This window comes from Gracilinanus agilis, chromosome 1, assembly GCF_016433145.1.
Source record: "Gracilinanus agilis isolate LMUSP501 chromosome 1, AgileGrace, whole genome shotgun sequence".
NCBI lineage: Eukaryota > Metazoa > Chordata > Mammalia > Didelphimorphia > Didelphidae > Gracilinanus > Gracilinanus agilis.
The window spans coordinates 126,121,655-126,145,867 of NC_058130.1; the positions used below are offsets into that span (position 1 = coordinate 126,121,655).

Sequence of the window (24,213 nt, forward strand, 5' to 3'; positions counted from 1 at the left end):
TTTTATTCTAAGAAGCACAACAGTATACACATATGTATTTCTATTTTTGTTTGAAAAAGGTTTAAGTGATGCTTTCATTTAATCCTATTAGAAGAATGAAAATGTAAAAGCAGTTTCTTTTTTTAAGAAGGTATGCTGAAGGAGTCATAAATTGTTTGATCAGTAGTTGTTCTTCATTAACTGTAAATTACTTAGCTAAATATGCTCCATCAGCTGCAGATTATCTACATTTCAAATAATATACACCTTGAAAAGGTAAGGAACTGTTCAGGCAAAGCCTCTGGCTTTGCAGTTTCTGGCAACCTTGAAAGATAGTACAAACAGGAATGCCCTTAAATCCAGATGTAGCATTCACTCACTACTTCAGGGTTTTGAGAATGTTCTCACTACATTTATATTTGACTACATAATACCTTACATATATGTAGCACTTTGCAAACTAAAGCACTTTCTTCATAGCACTCCTATGTGAAGATAATACAACACAACTCTCATTAAAAAGAGAACTTAATGACTTGTTCATGACCATACACTTAATAAGTGCCGAGGCCAAACTACAATTTAAATTTTCCAAGCATTTTATACGAAGGGAAAAAAATCTTTGTTATTACTTAGTTATCATACCTCATAAAGAACTACTAATTATAGGTGAAATCTAAAAAAGGGTGGCTATTAGTATCAAAATTTTAAGTCAACTGATCTTGGTTAGATTAAGTTTCTATTCAATTTATTTCTTCACATACTGGAATCTGAAAACTCCAACCCTCTTAGATACCTTGTCTCTTTCTCATTGGCAAAAAAAACCAAAAAACACAACTTAAACAGGAATTTAAGACTTTAAAAATGTTTACAAATATAAACATTTTTTCTTATTGATTATAATACAGCAATTTAAAAAGTTGTAAAGCCAGAAAGGAAAACAAGCACTTTAAGAGTGTGCTTAGTATAAAATAAATGAACCAAACTGACATTAATCAAGCTACTACTATGTAAACTAAATTATCATCAATAGGGCATTTCAACCAAATAGTTTGCTGAGGTAGACAATTTCAATCTCAGTATTACCACCTCTCCCCACACCAAAACAAAAAGGCCACACCAATCAAAACAGATTTTCTTTTTTTTGTGGGGGGACGGAGAGGGGACTTTCATGAAACAATCTCTTTGAACTGAAATTCAATTAAGAAACTTTAAAAGACCTATTCTTTCTTGTGACTGCAAAACTAATTACAGAAGTTGCTATGCAATCTTTTTTTCAAGATGTAATGTTACTTTTCATATACTGGCTCATAATTAGTTAGTAGAATACTAATGAAACCCATCAGTTTTTTGATACTGTCTTCATTTGAATTGTGGCATAGATTTCTCACATGTTTAATAATGTCTATGGTTGTAAAATAGAATTTTGGTTTGTTAGTTGGGGAATGGATCAGTGACTGGCTTCTTTGTACGCACCATACTTTTAAATGATTATTTTTATCATCATATTAGAAAATTAATTTGGGGAAAAGATATTGATTTTTCTGTAAAGTACCTTTAGGAATCCATTTCATTTTGCAAAAGTGGTGGAAGGCAGAACTACTTCATTTCACTGGAAATAATTACAACACTGCCTAGGCTCTGGCCTGGAAAATGCTTCCCCAAACAATTCTGGGTAAGGACAAAAGCAGAATAAAATGTACTGGGACATTGAAAAGTATTTCACAGGGCAGGATTCAAGGCATCTTGAAAAGTCTATTTCAGGTAGTGACTTAAAAGGAATAAGAACCCAACATTAAAGACCTGTTGAGATTTTTATATATGCTTTATATAAAAAGCTGCAAAATGCTTTTTATGTATGCAAATGTGTATATATACATATATATTGTCTTATTTGATCCTTTTAACAATTCATTGTGGCAAGTACTACAAAGGATTTATCAGTCCCTTTTAAAGATGAGAAAATTGAGGTTCAGATAGGAAAAAGGGGCTTTGGCAAGATATTTTCACAGAATATCATGAAACCATAGTCAAAAATGTTATGAAAATAAAATGGCATTGGCCATTTGAATAAGGGCATAATGTAGTCTAGTAAGAAAATAAAAACCTGGGTCATAAAAAACGAGTCAGATGTCAAAGAATATTCTTAAAATTTTATTAGAATTTTGTCCAGAGAACCAGGAGACTGTCACATCTCCTTCCATTAGTATTAGTTTCACTAAAGTAATCAGGGAACCATTCAAAAATGAGAAGACAATTTAATTTAAAATCTATGCACAGTAGGAGCCAGCTAGGTGGCTCAGTGGATTGAGTGCCAGGCCTAGAGATGGGAAATTCTGGGTTCAAATGTGACCTCATACACTCCCAGCTATGTGACCCCTGGGCAAGTCACTTAACCCCCCATTGCCTAGCCCTCATAGCTCTTTTGCCTTGAAATCAATAGACAGTAATGGTTCCAAGACAGAAGATAAATAAGGATTAAAAAAAATCTATGCAGGATTAATAAGAAAATGATAGCAATCTACTAAAAGTTTATATGGAATTATGAGGAAGCCTGCCTCAATTTCTTTAAGAATGTGGTTCACAAAATTTAGAACTGGAGGGGATGTCAGCAATTATCCAATCTAATCTTCACATTCACAGATTTATTTGCCATCTTAATTGCTTGCCCAAAATAATATATTCAAACCCAAGTTTTCTGACTTCAAATTCAGAGCTGTTTCCACTATATAATGTAACCAAGAAAGGCTGCCATCAAATTGGCATATTGAACCTGACTTGGCTGGTTGTGCCTCACTGTAGAATCACTCCATCTTTATTTTTGAAAACAAAGTTACTAAATTCTTACCTCCCACTTTTCAGGGAAAGAGCAGCCAAAGTGAAAAGGCATGGATAGCATTGCCTAGCGGGGTGGTATGTGGGGGAAACTGGCACAGGCAAACTGCCCACCTGACACAGGGGCATTAGTGATCATTTAGTAGTCCAAGGACCTCTAAGGAGTCCACAGATGGATTTCATTAGGTATGTGGGGCGAAAAAATTAAAACTTAATATAAATGACTTCCTTTGAAGTTCTATGTATTTTGTTTTATTCATTTCAAAACATACACCTGAGAAGGGGTCCACAGGTGAAATCCAATCCGCCAAAGGTGCCCATGACAAAAGAAAAATTAAGAAACCCCGATCTAATCTAACCCTTCACATATTAGATGACTTTCAGCCTAAGGTAATACGTAGCGGATTCGGACTCAAGGCAGGGCAAATCGACTTCTTTTAATTATCTGACACTACTCAAAAAAACAAAACATATTTGCTGCTAGGGATCCAAGCCACTGGTGCATTTTTCCCATTTCACTCGCAGTTTCTCAGTTTAAGATAAGAGAAACAGTTCCCACCTCTCTTCGGAGGATGAGTAGCCAAAGTGAAAAGGTGCTTATGTAGGCTCGGAAGTAGGGGAGAAGGGTAGGGGGCCGTAAGCTTGTAGAATTTGGAGCTGAAAAGGTACCTACTGCAATTCTTTTATTGTATACATGAGAAACTGAGACCAAGGGAACGGAGGCGATTTAAAGGACTGAGGAATGGAAAGGAACCTGGAGGGGTCTCCCCGTTCAAGTCGTCCCCGCTCCCCCAACCCCCCACTCTATCCACCAACCCCTCCGGCCCAGTCCCACAATTAGGACGCCTCTCAGCTGATCCAGGTCCTCCATTAGATACCCACCCCTCCCCCCTCCCCCCAAGAGGGAGAGGGGTGGAACGAGCAGAAACCTGATGCAGAGAAGAGCGATCGGGCGGAGACCGGGAACTGGGGGAAAGGGAGTGGGGGTAACAAGATGGGGGGCGGTGACTCTCCCATCTCCTCCCCAACCGGGGGTCTAGCAGACCCTCTCCCTCCCCCCAAGCTCGCCCCTTTACCTGGGGGCTGTCGCTAGGTGGCTGCGGGAAGCGGGAGGAGCCAGGAGACACATCTAGCTCCGTCTCCTCGTCAGCCTCCCCGCCGTCCCGGGGGAGGTTCCAGGGTCCAGGCGGCGGCCACGGCCGCTCCATAGCCCCGCTCCCCCCCGCCCGGCAAACCGCCACCTTCAACGGCCTCCCGGCGGACCGGAACCGGCTGCCCCGCAGCCGCCGCCCCCGGTGGGGGGGCCGTTACCCAGAATCCCTCCGCTGCGCGCGGAGACGCCAGCACACGCCTAGCGCCTGGCCCCGGCCCCTCGGCGGAAAGAGACGGCCAGAGTTTTAGTGGCGTCACTTCCTGCAGTCTACCTCGGGATGGTGGGGAGTACTGGGGGAAAAGGGAGACGAGCGAGGGGAAGGGGCGGGCGTGTAGGACCTGAGCTAGAACCGTGGTTGGCGGCGGGAAGGAAGGGGGAGGGATGGGGGAGGGTAACTTTTCCTCCAGCTGCATGCCATATCATAGAGTGTCTTTATAACTATTCCTTGTTTACGTCTCCTAGAATTTCTGCAGACCTTTTCAACTGCAATCTTAGACAAGGGCGACGCCGCACCATTATTTTGTTACTAATGATTTTGTCCCCAAAGATCAACAGATAAAAGCAATAGTAATAATAATTATAAAGTAATCATTTTTATAACCCTTACAAAATCCTTTTCTATCAATACTGTGAGATCTGGTATTACCCCCTCTACTTTTGCTAGGATCATCCTTATTTTACAAATGAGGAAACATGCCCAGAAGTTAAACGTTAGCAATAATGACTTTATGCATTAATAAAATTAAAATAGAAGACCTTTATGTAGGGTTTTAAGGTTTACAGAGATCCGGACGTTTGGCCCACGCAATCTTGTGAAGTACAGGTAGCAAAACTGAACGCGAAAGGTGCTCAAGAAACTGCTGTATCACTTTCTAAAAAGTTGCGCAAAGAGGGCAACTCCTTCTGGTGCAGGGATTAGTGACTTTCTAGGCTTTTAGTGCCACCAACTGGGGGAACAATGGTGAGTGCTTCGGAGAGGGAGGTAATAAAAGGAAAAAGTAAATGACTTGGGAAACAAAATAAGAAAGTCGATGGTGGTGGTGGTGGTGGGAGGAGATCTTTGCAATAAAATTAAAATCATTAAACATTAAGCGCCAACTATGGTGAAGGTACTGTGCTAAGGGCTGAATATACGAAAAAGAGCAAAAGAAAGTTTCTGCCTTCAAAGAGCTTACAATCTAAAAATCTGATAGTCAAGATATAGAAAAAAATTAACACCAAAAAGTCATTCCATAATCCCTTTTCAAAGGCTATGAACAAATAGTTCTCAAAAGAATTGTAAATTATTAACAACTATATGAAAAATAACTCTAAATCACTAAATAAAATGCAAATAAAAATTCCTCAGGTGTCAAAGATGATAAAAGATGGAAATAGTGATGTAGCTCTGATTTTGGAAAGCATTTTGTAATTTTTCTAAGAAAATTACTAAAATGTTCATACTTTTGACTCATAGATCTTATTGATAGATATATAATCTAAGGAATTCAAAGGCAGAAAGAAAAGTCATGTTTGCTAAAATGCTTTTTTTTTTTAAAACCCTTAGTCCTTATTAGAATTGATACTCTGATCCAAGCAAGAGGAACTAGGATTTGAGCCCAGGACCACCTACCTCCAAGCCTGGCCCACTATCCATTGAACTACTTAGCTGCCCCATCAAAATATTCTTAAGGACACTTTTTGTAGTAGCAAAGAACTGGTAACAATGTGCATACCCATCTATTGGGGAATGCCTAATGTATTTTGTTTAATTTAATCAACAGTCACTGTGCTCTAAAAATAGCAAGTATGATGAATTCAGAAAGACTTGAGAAGATATGAAATGATGCATAGGAAAGTAAGCAGAAGGAGGAAAATGATACACAATGATTTATAAAAATAAAAGTGGAAAGATTAAAAAAAGGAAACTGAATATTTTATATTTATAATGACCTCTTGGTCTAGCTATGGAGAAAAATTGAGAAAGAGCATTTCCCTCACTTTGTAGTAGTGAAGCAATATGGGTGTGGAATGTTACATATATTATCAAATGTATGTGTTGGTTAGTTTTGCTGTATTGCTTTCCCCCCTACTTTTTAAATGTTCATTTCAAGGGAACACAGATTGATTGCTGAGTAGGAGTGAAGGGACTGATATATTCAGAGACAAAAAAGATATTAGTAAAACATTTTAAGAAGAAAGTGAGTAGGAGATCAAGACTATAAGAATGGTAATAGAAGAAAGGAGGTACGAAATGAAAAGTACTTTTGATGAGGAAAAGTGGGGAGGAGAATGTCAGAATTTCACCAAATAATTTTTTTGTGGCACCATAATTCCCATATTTGAAATCATGTTCCCAATTTCCAGTGACATTTTTTTCAGAAGCCATACTACTTATTACTTATGAAAAAATATAGTTGTTGGTGGTTTCTTCTGCCTTCCCATGTTCAATTAATTTCTCAAAAATAGTTTTGGGGGCAAAAACACAGTTTGCCAAAAGCAAGTTCCATAGCTTTCTTTTGTTGTTGTTTTTAGTTCCACAGGTTTCTGAAGCATACTCTAGCTACATTGCCTGGATCAATGAACAAATATATTCTTCAATGTTTCAAGGGTCTGTGATTTTATCAGTGGAAGTATTCCTTCTACTGCCACTGACTGAAACTCTATATAACTTTGTAGATGGCCTTTAAGAGTTGTAATTAAAAACAAACAAAAAGACAACCAGACCAGTGTGAAGATAGGATTAACTCTCCCCTTGTCTATTTTTAGCTAATCAAATTAAGAACTTAAAGTACCCCACTTAACCATTAGGTAAGGGAGCTCACAAGTCACTTACTAGTTCACATCCTCAAAGGCCACAAGCACTGCCTTCTCCCTCCCCTGCAATACTAGGCAAATTGAAAGACTGAAATTGGTTTCTGTGAAGAGGGGGGAGAGACAGGAAATGACATGGAAAAAGAAGTATAAAAAGTGACCGACATGGTCTGGGACACCATTCCTTTCCTGAAGTTTGGAGAGATTGGCTGAGATTCCTGCCTTGGCTTTGGAGATGACTCTTTCCAGGGATCCTAAGTTGGCTTGCTGGGTGAGTGGCTCAGGCTGTGTTGGAGGCTGTGCTGGTGGACTTCTGGCTGAAGACTTCATTTGGAGATTGAGACCAGAGGAAGCCTCCTGTCAGGGTGCTGAACTGGACTTCACTTCACTGAAGAAGCTCTTGGGGCTGGTAGGCTTGTTAAGAACCTGTCTCTTTTTCTACATTTCCCACTTTCACTCTTTCCACCTCTTTGTAAATAAAAGCTGCTAAAAGTCATTTTGATTAAGCCATAATATTTTAAAATTGAGTACCATAAGATTACTTTATAACTCTCTTATTGAGTCAAAAACCCCAATTTTAATCCTTACACTAAACTATTCTGTCGCAAAGACCTGTTGATTTCACCACTGCATTCTTGAATATATCCCCTTCTCTCCTCTGATACTATCATCATCCTGGTGCAAGTCTTCATCACCTCAAATTGCATTAGTCAGTTAATTTGTTTGCCTTTCTCAAGTCCTTTCCCATTCTAGTCCATCTTCCATTCAGCTGCTAAGGTGATTTTCCTAGAGCACAGATCTAAGTCACCTCCATATTCAATAAACTCTGGAGATTCTTCATTATTTCCTGGATCAAATACAAAAATCCTCTGGTGCTCAAGGCCCTTCATAACCTAGGCTTTCTCTCTCTTTTCCATTTCTTTTATGCACTTTATATTCCATAACACTCTCTTTAATTTAGTGCCATGGACTTCCTTGTTGTTCCATGGAAAAGATACTCCATTTCTTAGCTCCTGGCATTTTCTCTAGAAGTATCTTATACCTGGAATGCTCTCTTTCCTAATGTCCATCTACTGACTTCCCTGGCTTCCTTCAAACTCTAGCTAAAAGTCCACTTTCTATATGTAGCATTTCCCAATCTCTCTTAATTCTAGTGTCTTCCTTCTGTTTATTTACTGTTTATTCAGTATCTAGCTTGTCTGGTTGTTTCTTGTCTCCCCCATTAGATTGGTATCTCCTTCAGGGTAGAGACTGTCTTTTTCATCAGTGGTATCACTAGTACTTAGCACAGTGTCTGACACATAGTAGATACTCAGTAAAATGCCTATTGATCAGCTAATTAAAATAGTCTTCTGGATCCTATCTTTAGGGCCACCTTCATGTCTTTATGAAGATAGGCACTTTAGTAACTATATTATATATGAGTAATAATATCTGAAATTTATGTGGCATCTTACAGTTTACAAAGCATTTTCCTAACAATCCCATGAGATAGAACATAATTAACTTGCCATTTGAATATAGGTATATCCATGTTACATGAATGTAAATAGTTCCATACCTGGAAAATAGAATTTTTCCCACTAGATAAATTAATTGATTTATTTTGGGGTACTTATTTATTAATTAATTTGTTCATTTATTTATCTATCTCTTTTGGAACTAGGTCTTTCTTTCTCATCCAGGTTAGAAGTGAAGCTGCTACCCCTAGGTCTTGTCCTTGTCTTATTGGCATGGAAGTTTTGATGCAATAATACTGTGATCAGGTGGCCAGAATCAGTTCCAAAATTAGATAGCAGGATTATGTTGACAAATGAAAGCAAGTCATTCAAATTTGGAATAATGTTAATAAATCTGTAACTGTTATGCTCATTGTTTTGCCAGTTCAGCGTGTAAGCACAGAGCCTTCATATGCCAATGAGTCAAGGGACATAGTAAAAAGTGTCATATGAAACAGTCTTCTGACAGTTGGATAAATAAAAAACTGTAAAATATTTCCTATCTCTGAATTCAGACTCCAAATAGTTTGAAGACAGCTAAAAAGTATTTACCTGAAAATTAATTCCTGTCTTGGGAATAAGTCCTTATTAAGGATACTTGAGAAGTTGGCTTTGCTAAAGAAATATTCAGGTTACTTCTTCCTTTTGGTATAATCCAGGAAGAACAGTAGAAGACTACTATTTTTATAACAATAGGCTTCTTTTTCCCTTCTACCTTTAAATGACAGTACATAACACTGCAGTTTTCTCTTTTCACATCTTCTTGGGCTTAGCAAACATTTGTACTACTTTTGCACATTCAAAGCTTTTCTTTGGAGGAGTTTTCATGTTTAGGGAATCTGCCAAGAATCTTCTTTTTTAGATTTATTATTTTATAATGGGCAGAAATTGGTTTGCTCCAAGTATATATATTTTGGATATGGTTTTACAGAGCCATATTTTAACATGGCAATTTCATCCAAACTTTGATGTAATCTAGTTTCTAGAATCATAGGACTTACAGTTAGGAGGGACTTAGGAGATCATCAAGTATAATTCTCTTAATTTACAGATGAGGAAACTGAGACCCATTGACATTAGATCAAGAAAAGCAGCTGGGCACAGCCCAATGAGCTCTTCACCATATCCAGTTATAGTACTTGACAAAGTTTAGTGTTCAGCTTTATTCCATTCTTTTTCTTGAAACTACAATTAATTGTCATGGAAACTATTTCAGGAAAACTAGACATATTCTTTATCATTAAAGTTTTGAGCCAAGGTCTAAACTAAAGAAAATCAATTCAAGACATAAGAAAGTGAATTAATTTATCCCAAATAATGTTGGTGGTAAGGCAAGGAGGTTTTAGTTATGATAATGCTAATAAATGCTGGAAATAAAATGAGGTGGTATTATATTATTAAATAGAATGGAATGAAAACTATTTATTATGATACATTAAACAATAATCTCTAAGATCTGGACATGTGTTGGTAGAAATGGCATGAGGCAAATCTGGGCTTAATGTAATGAAAAACTTTCTAATAATTACAGGTATCTAAAAGGATTGCTATTAGAATAGGCTACCTCAGGAGGTAGCAGGTTCCTTCTCACTGAAGACCTTCTGTAAAAAGCTAAATGACTACATGTTGGGTATATTTCTTTTTGAAGTTGGACTAAATGCCCTCTGTGTTCCTGTCCAATTCTGTGCTTCTGGGATGCTGGTCTAGAACAGAACTTTGGTGCTGTTTTAACCATTGTTACCACATAGAATTAACTTTGTATAGGAACCAAGATCTGACAAGTAAAACCAGTGGGATAAATGAAAAAAAGAGGGCCCATTCTTATGTTGCCCACTAAAAAACATGGAGGGTGGAGGAGGTTTTCTATTTCCTATAGTTCATGTAGTATTTCTGATATTCATTAGAGATAACTGATGTTTTTTAATAGAGTTCTTATTACATGGTAGATAGGATGAGAGAAGATAGTCTCTGTGATGTCATTAGTATAAGCTTTTTTTAAAAAAAAACTTTACTTTCTGTCTTAGTAACAACTGAGACAGAAGGACAAGGGCTAGACAATTGGGGTTAAGTGGACTTGCCCAGAGTCACAAAACTAGGAAGTGTTTGAGACCAAATTTGAACCCAGGTCCTCTTGACTCCAGGTTCGACATTCTTCCACTGAGTCACCTAAGTAACCCTGGTATAAGTTACTTCTACATGAGGAAATTTCCTATATCAGTGCAGGTTTGTACTTTTTCTGCAATCAGAGCCCTAAAGGTTAAATGATTTGATCAGGGTCACACAACTTTTATCCACTAAGCCACATTTTTGGGGATGGGGTAAGTGGAGTAATAATCAAAGCAACAAATAGTGAAGCTGGGAAAAATTTGTTTTTGCTTTATTTTTGGATTTGATTTGTCTTTCCTTTTTTGGTTCTTTCTTTTTTAATCCCAATTATTTATTTATAGTATTATTTGAAAAAAGTTATATGAATTTTTCAGGGGAAGGTGCTATATTAACTTAAAATGATGATCCTATGAAGGCTGAAGTTCAAGTTCTGCCTTGGATATATACTGGCTCTGTGACCATTGGTAAGTCACTTGATTTGTCAGTACTCTTAAGGGACTTTCTGAGACTATAACTTGCAGAGAAGATGTTGACCTGCATTGGCAGATGGTGTTTCCTCACCTGGAAGTTTCCTGTGTTAATGAAATCAGAGGTTCAGGCTCTATCCCCATAGCATTCATACTTCATTGGATAAGTATTTGGAAAATTTCTACCATTTTAAAGTTGACTTTCTTTTATTAATTTCCTAAAAGTGAAATTAATAGATAAGCATCACTTTTTAAAATGGAGAATCAGGATATGTGAGCAAGAAACAGGTAGGTGTCCAAGTTACTGTTTACAATGAGGGAGTTTGTTCAGTGTGCAAAAGGAAACCCAGGGTACAGAGGGTTAAGCCATCCTAGAGATAGTAAGAAGCTAAACACTGGGGCTGCTTCTGTATTTATTTACATGATGGTGGTAGCTACCCTGGGGCATTGACTGCTTTGTAAAATTGGGCAGAAAGCAGGGTGATTCTACCCCTTATGCTGGTAGTTTGTCTTTGTCAAGATCTTTAATTTTGTTGGCATGTGGAATTCTCAGTGAAAAAACTCTACCGGTACAGATTGGCACTGATTTCTTGATTTATAGTCTTAAGAGTTCCCTGGTTATAGAGGGCTAGCCTCTATATGGTAAGGGTTCTGAGTGGTGTTTTATGGCGTCGGATTGTTAAGACAGGAAAAGAAACTGAGAACAGCCGAACTAGTGGTTAGCCCATGCTGATCCAACACTATGGGATTTTGGACTTTATTTTATACTGGTTTCAAACAAAGAACACAAAGAGAGAGTCACAGCTGTGAAGGGGTTACAAATCATACACAATCCATTAAAGTCTAAAAAGTAGAGATATGGGTGCAAGGACAAGGGCCAAATTCCAACCACCAATTAGTAGGGGTTTAATTCTGGGAGCAGAAATAAATTTCATGGAGATGTTTACTAATTGCGTTCTGCCTTGATTTACAGATCTGCACCTGGTTAGATAGTCTGGACTAAATTGTTTGGCTCCAGTCGTTATCTAAGTAATATATTTTTAGGGTTCAGGCTTCTTAATTATCAAGGAGGGAAATTGTCAAGGAGAAGAATTGTTAACTCAGAAGCTTCTGATCTGGTTATGGACTCAAAGCTTTCCAATAAGAATATTGAGAAAAGGTGGGGATCTAAAAATGAGTCAAAAGAGGAGCCTCAGATTTTTACCTTAGATGGCCCATTCTATCTGCATCTGACATGCAGTGCAGAAAAAACCATACACACAGTTTTACTTGCCGATGATTTTGTAATGGGATCCAGATAAAATACCTATTACAGACTCTGTTTCTCTAAATGACTCCTAATAGCCTCTTGGAGGGGTCGAGTTGTTTTTGGATTAACCTACCTGCTGGTACCAGAGCTTTTCAGGGCTCAGGTGACCAGGACCAAACACAAAGACTGCCTCAGCCTGGATTGGTCACATAGGGAATCCGGCAGGCCCTAAATTTGACCCTATTTATCTAATGGCTCTCAACACCTGGTGATATTGGAAGATTAAGTAACATTATTTCAATATGTGTCAGAGGCAGAACTTCTTTCTCTCTTTTTTTCTTTCCTTTCCCTCTCTTCTTCCTTTCTTCTCTCTTTCTCCTCTTACTTTTTGTCTTGAAATCAATACTAAGGCAATAAAGGGTTAGGCAATTGAAGTTAAATTACTTGCTGAGGGTCATACAGCAATAAAGTTTCTGAATTTTTGAATTGTTTTGAATTTGAACCCAAGTCCTTCCAACTCCAGGTCTGGCACTCTACTGTGTTACCTCCCTCTCACTGAACTCAGGGCCTCTTGATTCCAAGGTTATCTCTTTCTCCGCTACTCTAGACTGCTTTATTAAATGAAACCTAGAGAGCTTAAGTGAATTGTTGGAAGTCACAAAGGTGGTAACAGTGTCAGGACTTGAATTGAGGTCCTGTAAACTTTAAAGTAAGACTTTTCAAGGTTCTATGTTGCCTTGGCAGAAATGGAGAAATAAAGATACAAAACCAAACAAAAATTGTAGCCCAGGAAGATTTGTGATTTATCTAGGACACAAAACTAAAATACCTAAGGTAGAATTTGAACCTAGGTCCTTCTGTCTCTAAGTCTAGGCCTTTACCACTCTCCGATACTTCTCACTTCCCCACCATGTTATAGTGAATAGGGAACTGTACTTATAGACACCAAAATCCAAGTTTAAATCCTATCTCAGTCACTTACTAGCATGATCCTGGGCAAGTCACTTAGGCAAGCTCTTGAGACCTGTTTTCTCAACTCTTAGTTGGTTATGATTATAATAGCACCTATGTCAAAGGATTGATATAAGGATCAAATGAAATTATGTGTATATATATCTATAGTTTCATGCATGTTTATATATGGAATTGTATATTTATATCTATGTTAGGCTTACATCAGTGATCTGGATCACATAATGATTATCATTCTCAGTTGTGATTATGACCGTAACAGTGGCTTTGCAGCTAGTTTACACGGTTATGTGTGAGAGGTCAGGGCATGGAAAACTCTTTAATAGGCTATCATCTAGGTCAACCGTGGGCAACGTTTTTGGCCATGAGAGCCATAAACACCTGCCGAAGGAGGAGGATGGAGGCCGAAGGCGCTGGAATATGGGGCAGGGGCTGAAGGGCCCCCTGGGGCACATCCTGGGGCTTTTCCAGGACTGGCCAGTTGGGAGGTGGAGCCAGTCGTTGCCAGCCCCTGATCTAGGTGAATAGGAGAGCCTCAAGTGTTCGGCCTTTCACTCTCTTGTGAAATTAGCTTGAGATGCTGGGTTGCCTTTTCCCGTGTGTGAATTGGCTTCTGCAGAATGGCTTAAACCTGCTCTCAAACAGCATCTGGTGCAGCTATAGATTTCATCATCTCTTCAATGTAAGCAATGCAGCAGTCAAGATTTTGCATCTGTATCTTTTTTCCAAATGTCTTAAGTTGTTTTGAGCTGCTTGTAGCTCCCTTTAGATTTTGGTCATGTATTTCATCTCCTGCTCTGGAATATGATCTCCTCTGTTTCACAAAGGTTTCTGGCTACCTTTAGAATAAGTGCTCACTGCTAGTCATTATGTGATAGTAATCTTAGAGTTAACAAATGCCTACTTTGGATCATAAGGCAGTCCCTGCAGTCTACATTCTCAGCAAGTAATAAACAGGGTGTTTCAACAATCTTAGGGCAGTTTTAAACTTTTAGTAGCTGTTTTGTATTGGTAGAAAGTTTCTTTTTAAGCTTTTGGTAGCTTAAAACTGACTTGAGACTATTGGGACACCTTGAAAGGGGTTTGATTCTACAGCTGTCCTTCTTAAGACTTTTAATACATAGTACAATTTAAAGCTTTGGGACAAAAAATCCTTCACACAAATCTTCTATTTATTTCTCCCTGTTGTAGAACTGACCTGAAGCCACTTTGCAGGGATTCTATTTCTTACCTTCTTTTTTTCTTTTCTTTTTTTTTTTTTAAACCCTTACCTTCCGTCTTGGAGTCAATACTGTGTATGGGCTCCAAGGCAGAAGAGTGGTAAGGGTAGGCAATGGGGGTCAAGTGACTTGCCCAGGGTCACATGGCTGGGAAGTGTCTGAGGTCAGATTTGAACCTAGGACCTCCCATCTCTAGGCCTGGCTCTCAAGCCACTGAGCTACCCAGCTGCCCCCTACTTCTTACCTTCTTATCTGGCAAGTAGTAACTTTCCAGAAGACTGCAGTATGGTGAAAAGAGCAATTGATGAGAAGTCAGGAGATCCAGACTATAACCCTGACTCTATTGATAAGTAGTGGTGTGCACAACCAAATCATTTTACCATTTTAGGCCTCAGTTTCCTCCTTTTCTGTAAAATGAGTTGGCTAGGTTGGATGATCTACAATGTCTCTTCCTTCTGTAAACTTCTTTGGCCCCAAGTTCTTTCTCACATTTCTAATGACCCTCCAAATGTTTGATTAAAACAGCATTTCTGATTATTCATGTTTCCTATCCACATACCCATAATATTTTTGTTTATATTTCAGTGTCAGTGACCCTTTCCAGGCACTATTACTTGCTGTTCTGCCAGACATTCCTAGACCCCTTTTATTATCATCAATTGCAGTGAATGGAGGAATGCTATTTACCTACCCTTTAAAACACAAATCCCTGGCTTATTCTAATTAGGGCTGGAATCTCAGCACTGGCTATTTTAAAAGTGTAACCATGGCACTGGAGAATATATTAACTACTGTGAGATAAAGAGAAGTCTTGTAAGACTTTACAGGCTAAATTTTTTTGCCTTGGACTGTGAAAGCTCAGTTAGCAGGCTTTCCCTGAAATGCTTTGGGGAAAAAGATTAGGAAATACTTTTAATGTTATTGCATATAACCTATATGTCTAATATTTAACCACTTTTGCAATCATCCTGGCATTATTTGTATTATTCACACAAGTCATTTTTCAGGGTTCCTTAGAACAGTAAAAGAACACTGGATTTAGAACCGGTCAGTTAAATAAAGAAGCATTTGTTAAGTTTGAAAGATATTTAAAAAAACAAACACAAAAAACCCTTCTTGCTTTCAAGGGGCTCCAGAAGACCTAGGCTTCAATCAATGTCTGAGGGAGAGTGAACAGAGCACAGGAAGGCCCTAGAATCACTAAGATCAGGGCCTTCTTTTTAAAGGTTTTAAATTCTTATTTGTTTAAAAGCCTACTTTCTATTCTTTTCTTCAGTTCCAAATTCTTTCCTTCCCCCATCCAATGAGAAGGCATGAAAAATAAAACCTATTACAAATATGTAGCTTTATCATGCAAAACAAATTTTTGCATTAGCCTGTTCCAAATACTTTTTTTTAAAGAAAGAAAAAAAGTTATGCTTCAGTTTACACTGAAAATCAGCTATCTATCTATCTATCTATCTATCTATCTATCTATCTATCTATCTATCTATCTATCTATCTGTTTGTTTATTCATTTATTTATTTTTTAAACCCTTACCTTCCATCTTGGAGTCAATACTGTGTATTGGTTCCAAGGCAGAAGAGTGGTAAGGGTAGGCAATGGGGGTCAAGTGACTTGCCCAAGGTCACACAGCTGGGAAGTGTCTGAGGCCAGACTTGAACCTAAGACTTCCCGTCTCTAGGCCTGGGCTCTCAATCCACTGAGCTACCCAGCAGACACCCATTTTATTTATTTGGATGGATAGCATGCTCAATTCTGAGTCCTTAGAGTTGTGTTGATCAGTTACTAAGTCTTTCAAAATTAATTATCTTTATAAAATTGAAGTTATTGTATGGATTGTTTTCCTGGTAATAATGCTCACTTCACTTTTCATCAGTTCAAACAGGTTTTCTCAGGCTATACTGAAAATATCCCCATCATTTTTTTACTGCACTTTACAAAAGACATTGTAGGTCATCCATCATATTCATATACCACACAACTTGTTCAGCCTTTTCCCAACTAATGGATATCCTCTCAGTTTCTAATTCTTTGCTACCACAAAAAGGATAGCTATAAATAGTTTTTGACCATCTTTTGTTGAGGTCCTGTGTAGATCATCACCATCTGGTGATGGATCTGAGGGCCATTGTAGCTGGGGAGAGTGAGAGCTAGCCTGCTAGGGAGACTAGAGAAGAGAGAGAAATAAGGGCAGGAAAGGTGGGGGCCAGGATACCTCAGAAGGATGGAGCAGAGGAATCACAGCACCATAGGGGGAGGGGAACTATGATCTTTGTTTATTATGACAAAGAGAAAGACTTTTATAGAGAGTAAAATATTAAGCACTACAACATTCTTGGGGTGGGGGGGTGTTACTTTCCCACAGGATAATGTTTATGAAAATGACTTCACACGTGAAAGTTACCAGGGTTGCTATTACAGACATAAGCAAGTTGAGAAAGTGATTGCTAATCTGTTTTGGTTTGGTACTTTCAGCCACGATGTTACAAGAACTTCTTTGCTCTTCAGAGTGAGGAGGCACTCGGGGTTTAATGATGACCTTTGGCTGAGAGCAGCAGTGCCTTTGTGTGAGAGACAGGACCTTGCCAGCAATCTCTGGCAAGCATGGCTGCTTTCCTCAGTGGGCTTGAACTGTTCTGAGCTCCTCAGATCGTCACTTCCACTTGACCCCGTGTTCCAACCCTTCCTTGTAACAAATAAGTTAAAGCAAAAACCAATCAAGGCATTGCCAAAGTTTGCAAATGTATGCCTGATCTTGCACCTTAGCCCACCACCTTTCTCTGTCCTCAGAAGTCCCTGCAAAGACCACTTCTAATACTAGCTCTGAGACTATGGGAATTTAACCTCTCTAAACTTCAGATTTTACACTGATAAAGGATAATAAAACCTTCTGGAGCCTATCTCCGGATTGTTGTGAGTCTCAAATGAGAAAGCAGCCACAGTTATAACCACTACTACCTCTACTACCAGTGCAGGTTTGCACAGATCACTTCCTTTTCCTGGGTCTCCTTTTTCCCACATATAAAATCGGATTATATATCCTCAAAAATCCCATTTCGCTCCGAATCCTTCTGTTATAATAGAGCCAGGGTTACTACAGGTTCTGAAAGAAAGCCATTTATGGGGCGGATGAGACATGAAGAAGTAGGGAAGAAGTGGAGAAGAAGCGGGGAAAGGGAGGGTTCGAGCACCTCCACGCAAGAGAGAGCACTTACTCCGAACCCGAACCTGGGCCACGTCCTTCTTATGCAGCGCAGACCGAAAGACGTGCACACGCACGTCCCTGGCCTCACGCGTTCCAGCGGTGGAAGTTTGGAAGCTTCGGTTTCCGTAGCAACGAGACGCTTTTCCCCAGTGGGAAACAGCGGCGGCAGAAGTTCCAGCTCTCAACAAGGGAGAGGAGTCGGGGCGGGAGGGCTGAGGGGAAAAAACCCGGCTCCTCTGCCCAGCGCAGCAGTGTCCTTTTCCAACCTTTCCCGCCCCAGCTGGGAAAGATGCCCCTGGAAGTTGTGGTGGAGCTGCACATTCACGCGGTAAGGGAGATCAAGCCATCCTTGTCCCACAAACCTTAATTTTCACCTTAAATTCTGCGTCTGCTCTTCTCAATTCTATGTTGATTTTCGTTTAGTTTTTTAGCCAGATTTGTTATCTTCTTCTTTAACAGAGTTCACCCAAGCCTTTTTTTTAATTTAATTTTTTCTTCAATTACATGTAAAAAGTTTCCAACATTTTCCACCCACTTTAATAATAAACACAACTCCCTGTCTAGATTAACAATCTCTGCCCTCAGCTTTATCTCTTATACGGCTAGTTCTTCATTGAAATTGGAACCTTTTCATCCTCTTCTCTAACATCTTGTCTGCTCTTTCTGCCCCATTTTTAGGAGACCACTGGTTTCATTCTCTATGCCTGCCTCCCTTTACTCCCAACTTCTGCTCATCCATTTAAAATAACCCTAGATTCAGTACAATTGCACATTCTCAAAGAAGAAATCAAACGTTTGGGTAGTATTTGTATTCTTTTTAGACCTAATATGAACACTAGAAGACACGTATTATTAGCACAATCACTTTAAAAAGTGCCATTGATATAGACACCATCTGATTTACTTCTGCCCCAGTTCCCTCTAGGGCCAGTTCTGGCTTGCCCTGCCCTATGAAAATTAACCAAGTATTCACAAGGCATTGCACCGGATGTTGTAAACACAGTCGTGCCTTTTCTCTCTGGTCATCCATTGGCTCCCCTCTCCAATATGTGATTCCAGTACTGAGAATTTTGGAACTAAACAACTTTAAAGCTTGTATGTTCCCATTTTTAGTATCAGGCTGACAAAAAAGTTCTGGTTTCAAGCTAATATGGCCATCCTCCCTAAGGGCAGGACTTACAGTATTATGCAAGGCAGGGAAATTTAGTCCCCACCAGTAGTGGCCATACATAGATAGCAAAAATGGTGACTGTAAGCAGTAGGATCATATATGTACTGCTTGATGGGGCTGTAAGTCTCATTTTACAGAAAGTTTATATGATTTGCTCCAGGGCAGATAAGGAGTGTAAGAAAAAGCAAGGATATAAACACAGAGCCTTACACATAGCTCAACATTGTTTGAGGGACTAGCAGAGAGGTGGGAGATCTAGCCGAGTTTGCTTGTTAGCATATAGATTCAGAGGAAGTATATGACGCATCAACTAATTGTGAGACCTCAAAATAATCAAAGAATGAAGACATTCATTTGAATCAGTTAACTTTGGTGCTATTTAATTAAGTGAATCTCAGTGGCATAAACATTCAACAAAATTACCTTGCCTTAAAGCCCCATAGAATTAATTTGGGGGGCTATGAACAGAAATCTTATAACTTTAAACATCTGGCAATAGCACTGCTGTAATTAATGAAAGGAAATCTTTAGAAGTAAAATGGAACAAAATTATTTAGAACTTCACAGATTTAGGTAGTTCACCTTGTGGACTCTGGAAGTGAAGAGGTAGTCAGTGTTGGGTTAAAGTGAAATGAAAATGATTCCATTTATCGACAGGGAGTAGTTGCAATTTCTAAGTGCTTTCTACCCAGTAAGAATCTGAGCCTTCTACTCAGATTCAGTTACATTTGCCATAGTTGATTCCAGATACCCAATATAACATCTGCAAAAAGGTACTGTAGATCACAATGTTTTCTATTTATAAATGCTGATAACATTCTTATGTTTAATTTTAAAATGTTTGACTCCCTGCCTAACAAAGGTTCTTTGTGGCTACAGCAGCATTTAAAATAATTAAATAACTTTCTCTCCCCCCTCCTCCTCCCCCAAACAATTTTTTTTTTCTTTTTATGGCTGAGGAATAAGCATTCTGGACTATGTGTGTTTTGGTAAAATGATTTGTGGAGGCATCCTGGAAGAAATTCTCTGAATGACATAAGTCAAAATAAAGAAATTTTGTAATTATATATTGTGACTGATAGAACAGCAAGCTCACAGTGAAGAATTGGCGCCAATGTTTGAGAATCTGAATGTTCCATCACACTAAAATCATTACAGTAAAAAACATCTTCCAAATATAACATAGGAAATTACAAAATACACAGGTCCTTTTTATTGTTCCACGAGAAAGCTTGCATTGTCAACTTTAAAACTGGTCCTATTACTTGCCCCTCAGCAGAGTTTTATCCTTTTTTTAAGTAGAAATAATAGGTGACAAAGCACATCTGCACAGAAAACACCATAGTGGTTCATTCAGGTAATATGTGGCTAATCTATAGTTTCCTGCTACTAGATGAAATATTCCCTCATAGTGACTTTCTAATTGACCTTTCCCAACAAGTGGCTTTTTAATGAATGAAATCTTTTTGAAGAGATTATTTCTACCTTCTATCACAAAACTGGAGAATTTGATTTACTCAAGTCACCATAAATAACCAGCAAAATTTTCACAGAATTAAATGAAAGACAACCCACTTCCACAACCTATTTTTTTTTTTTTAAATTTTTTAACCATTACCTTCTGTTTATAAGACAGAAGAGCTGCAAGGGGGTAGGCAATTGGGATCAAGTGACTTGTACAGGGTCACACAGTTAGGAAGTGTCTGAGGTCAAATTTGAATCCAGGAGCTCCTGGTTTTGACTGGCCACTGAGTCACCTAGCAGTGTGACCATACCCTCCTTTCTATTCTAATTGACATCTCTCAGCTCCCCCTTCCCCCCCCCCCCATTTATATTGTGTGCTCCTCTACTTAAGTCCTCCAGTACCTCACCATGGTGTGGTTGGAACCTTGGGTTCTCCAAGATTATGTCAAAGAAATGCAAGCTCTCCCAGACTGATGCCACCAAGCTGGAAAGGCTTCACATACAGCCCTGGTGACTGAATGCACATCTCTGGTCCAAGGACCCTCTTGGCTAAGATGAAGTTTATGACCAAAGAATTAGCCACCAGGTGATGAATTTTTTTTCATCCACAGAAAGTAATGAAACCATCTGGTAGGCATGGAGTGGGAGCCATCTGCATTGGTGGAAGATGCATTCACTTTGATGAAATAGCAAGTTCTTGATGTATATTCTGCATTTGGATTTTCTCTCAGCCATTGGGTTCTCTTTCGTATGCTAACAGGTAGTGTTAGATAGGAATGGAAAAGGTTTACACCCATCTTTTTTTAACCTGATAGGGAAGAATGCCCTACTTAGTTGTATCACCAAAGATGGAAATGTACTTCCCCCTAGCTATCAAAAAAAAAAGTGTTCTTAAAAGTGAATAAATAAAAATGTAAAAATCTACACTTCAGTAGCACCAGTCTTTCAAAGTAGTAGAATTTGTTTTATATTTTCAAAATTGTGTTTGAAATCTACTATAACAAACTAATGAATTGTTCACTTAAATACATATTAATAATTCAAAATAAAATTCTAGTTAACACTTCTTTCTCCCCTTTTTCCCTTTAAAAAGAGGTATCATGTATGGGAGACAGGTGGAATTATATTATTCACTGATTGTAAACTTTCAAAGAAATTAGTCATCAACAGCAAGAGAAACTGCTCGATTCCTTTGCTATTATCTTGCTGACATAGTTGTTAATGAAGACCTATATATGTCTAATTCTGCCTATATAAATATTTTATTTACCTAACATGGCTGTGTTCCCCTTATAGCTGGCACATGCTTCTATCTAGCAAATATCAAGATGGTAGGGCATTACATTTTTCCTTTGAGACTCAAATTCCAAGGCAGGTCCTAATTGTCTACAAGAGCATGATGGATGCTGGTATATATGTTTGGTCCTTTTTTATCTTGGAAGCGTTTGTGTCTTCTGATCCCATAAACAATCAAATAATTTACTGGTGACTCCAGAGAGCAAAAATTGCAGGGACATTGAAAGGAGACAGCCAAAAATAGTTCACTATACTGTACTGAATGTAACCTAAGAAAAAGCCAAAAGCTACATCTGTGACATTGTGCCTTCCCAGCATGACCCTAGAGAGGCCCAAGATGAAGGCCCACAGCACTATCAACACCCTCAAAGGAATGGCCAGCACCAGGTGGTGCAAGATGAATCGAGACACCAGGGCAGCTCTGGTGGCATGGCCGGAGGGGAAGGAATATTTGTCCACCGAGAACGTGAAAAACATGTCCATTTGGTTGTGCGCAGGTCTACGCCGTCTAACAAGTCCTTTGAGCAGCGCCACCAAGATCAAGTCCAAGAGCAGAGCGAAAAGCAGGTTGACTAGGACTTCACGACCCGCCCAGCTGTCGCTCCGATACAGACAGTAGGCGGTGCCGGCCAGCCAAAGGATCCCGTGGCCAGATATCTCGAGCAGCTTCATGAGGGGCCTGGCGCTGCCCCAGGACGACTTTTCCCCGGCGCACACGCCCAGTCTCTTGGACATCCACAAGTCAATAGCCAACAAGGAGCGGAGAGCGATGCCCAGGAAGGAAGGGTTCAGCCTCATAGAATCCTCCTCCGGCAGAGGGGGCTGGGCGGACTGCGGCGCGGCCAACCCGATTGAGGGGAAGGAGCCGCGACGATGCACCGGGCTCTCGGAGGCGCGGAGGCGCGCCGTGCTCGGTTCGGAGCCCAGGCTGCGGCTGCTCATCAGAGACTGGAACTCAAACCTGCTGGCGCCCGCGACGCCGCTGTGGTTCACGTGAGCTGGGCTGCCAGGGCGGCTGCCACTGCCGCCACCGCCACTGCCCATGCCTGCCCCAGTCCCCGAGGCACCCGCGCGGCCATCGGCATTTCTCCGGGGGCTGGACATGTTGGGAGAAAAAGCAAAACCTCGCCGAAAGCCCGAGATTAACTGCGGTGGCGGAGGTGTGCCCGAACCTCAAACCTCTTCCGCTTCCGCGTAGGAGGGGCGGGGCGAGCTAGGGGGCGGGGCAAACAAAGGGGATGGGGAGGAGCCAGGAGGTGGTGTTAGATCTGAAAATGCTGTGGGGTCAGAGAGGGAAAGTATAGGAAATTCTTTTAATATCGCAGTGGTTATAGGCGCGGCACCCCTGCGATTTGTGAAATTAAAAAAAAAATGTTGGCTGTCCTTTCATACCAGAGAAGAAGTCTGAATTTTTTTCTTTTTCTTTTATGGAGGTGTTCACAGTACCTTTTTTTGTAAAATGTTGGTTTTAAAGTATTTGGTCATGGGCTGCCTATAGGGCAATGCTAAAGTATCTACATTTCTAGCCTTTTGTGTCTTCTGCTAGCTTTGAGGTTCTTTCCCCAAACTTTAACCTTTTTACTTATTTTAACTTTAAGAGGGAAATTGTGTATTTATTCTATTAAAAGATAAAATGTGTTGATATAAAAACTATACAATATGTTTTGTGCATTTCTAAGTTTCTAAACTTTTTCTGTGTCGGATTTCCGGGGTCATCTGCAGTTTCCATAAAACTCTCCAAATTCCCATTTAATTTCTTATGCCAACTCCCTCAAGTCCTTAAAAAAAAAAGATTTAGTATAAGCAGGTTTAAATACCAACAAAAACAAGTGAATACAGTAGAAAAGATAGCCAAAATATCTTCTTTCATAGCAGTCAGTACCCAGGAACCCCACGGGTTAATTTAATCAAGCAATAAATTAAACTATTACACGTGAATAAGTAAGTGTATTATCCCTTATATGGGCAGCTAGGTGGCGAAGTAGATTGACCTTGGGGAAGTGAGTTCAGAAGACTCATTTTCCTGACTTAAAATCTAGCCTCAAACCTGTACTAGCTGTATGATCTTCGACAAGTCAAATAACCCCACTTGCCTCAGTTTCTTCATCTATAAAATGAGCTGGAGAAGGAAATGGCAAACCACTCAGGTATCTTAAAAAAAAACAAAAACAAACAACAACAAACCAACCCAAATGGGTTCTAAAAGAATTGAATAGGATTCAACAAATTTACATTTATAAAATTTTTATACCAGTTTATCAGTTACTTCTCCTCTGTCTTCATTTAACTTGCATTTTTCTCTCTTCATTTTTTACTCATGTCTAAGTTTTTGCTTTTGATATTTTTAATTGACAGGCAAATTTGACATAATGGATAGAGATCTGGCTTTAGGTAGGATGACTTGTTTTCAAGTCCAAAATCTGAGCAATACCTGCTGGATAAATATGAATGGGCAAATCACTTAGCTTCTCTGTGTAGACATTTCTACTAGAGTGTGATAGCAGAGCAGTTGTTTATCTGCTTGCTGTTGGTGAAGAAAGTGCCCTCCTGGGGAATTTTCCTTTACCTATGAAATCAAAGGTCCTGACAAAATAGTCATTGTTAGTGTATACTCTGCTCTTCTAGTTAGACTTTCTTTCTTTATAATTATCTTGTTATATTTTTCTAAATTTCTTTATATTCCATATACTTGTCTTAATCACATTGTGGTATTACATGTCACGGTTATATTATAATTTAGGGAGCCATTCCTTAATTACTGAACTTCTTTTAGAAATAAACTATGCTGCTATGGGATGCC

The 24,213-nt window shown here is 39.2% G+C and overlaps 3 protein-coding genes across 5 annotated transcripts in view; 1 reads left to right on the forward strand and 2 right to left on the reverse strand.

The window, feature by feature from the left end:
• CDC37L1 (cell division cycle 37 like 1) overlaps positions 1–4,086 on the reverse strand; it is a 31,226-nt gene extending 27,140 nt beyond the window's left edge. Inside the window, exon 1 of one of the 3 annotated variants that reach the window (XM_044656696.1) lies at positions 3,891–4,084. In XM_044656696.1, the coding sequence (XP_044512631.1) occupies positions 3,891–4,022 (132 nt within the window). In that variant the 5' untranslated portion in view covers positions 4,023–4,084. Of the gene's footprint in view, positions 1–3,890 lie in introns of all 3 variants that reach the window. The other 2 variants (XM_044656688.1, XM_044656680.1) reach the window with 2 other exon arrangements.
• Positions 4,087–17,700: 13,614 nt separating this feature from the next.
• SPATA6L (spermatogenesis associated 6 like) overlaps positions 17,701–24,213 on the forward strand; it is a 92,930-nt gene continuing 86,417 nt past the window's right edge. Inside the window, exon 1 of the mRNA XM_044657041.1 lies at positions 17,701–17,810. Within this exon, the coding sequence (XP_044512976.1) occupies positions 17,772–17,810 (39 nt within the window). The 5' untranslated portion in view covers positions 17,701–17,771. The remainder of the gene's footprint in view (positions 17,811–24,213) is intronic.
• Positions 21,239–22,545, reverse strand: PLPP6 (phospholipid phosphatase 6). Its single transcript, XM_044657042.1, has one exon. The coding sequence runs from the start codon at positions 22,515–22,517 to the stop codon at positions 21,597–21,599; it is 921 nt and encodes a 306-aa protein (XP_044512977.1). The 5' UTR covers positions 22,518–22,545; the 3' UTR covers positions 21,239–21,596.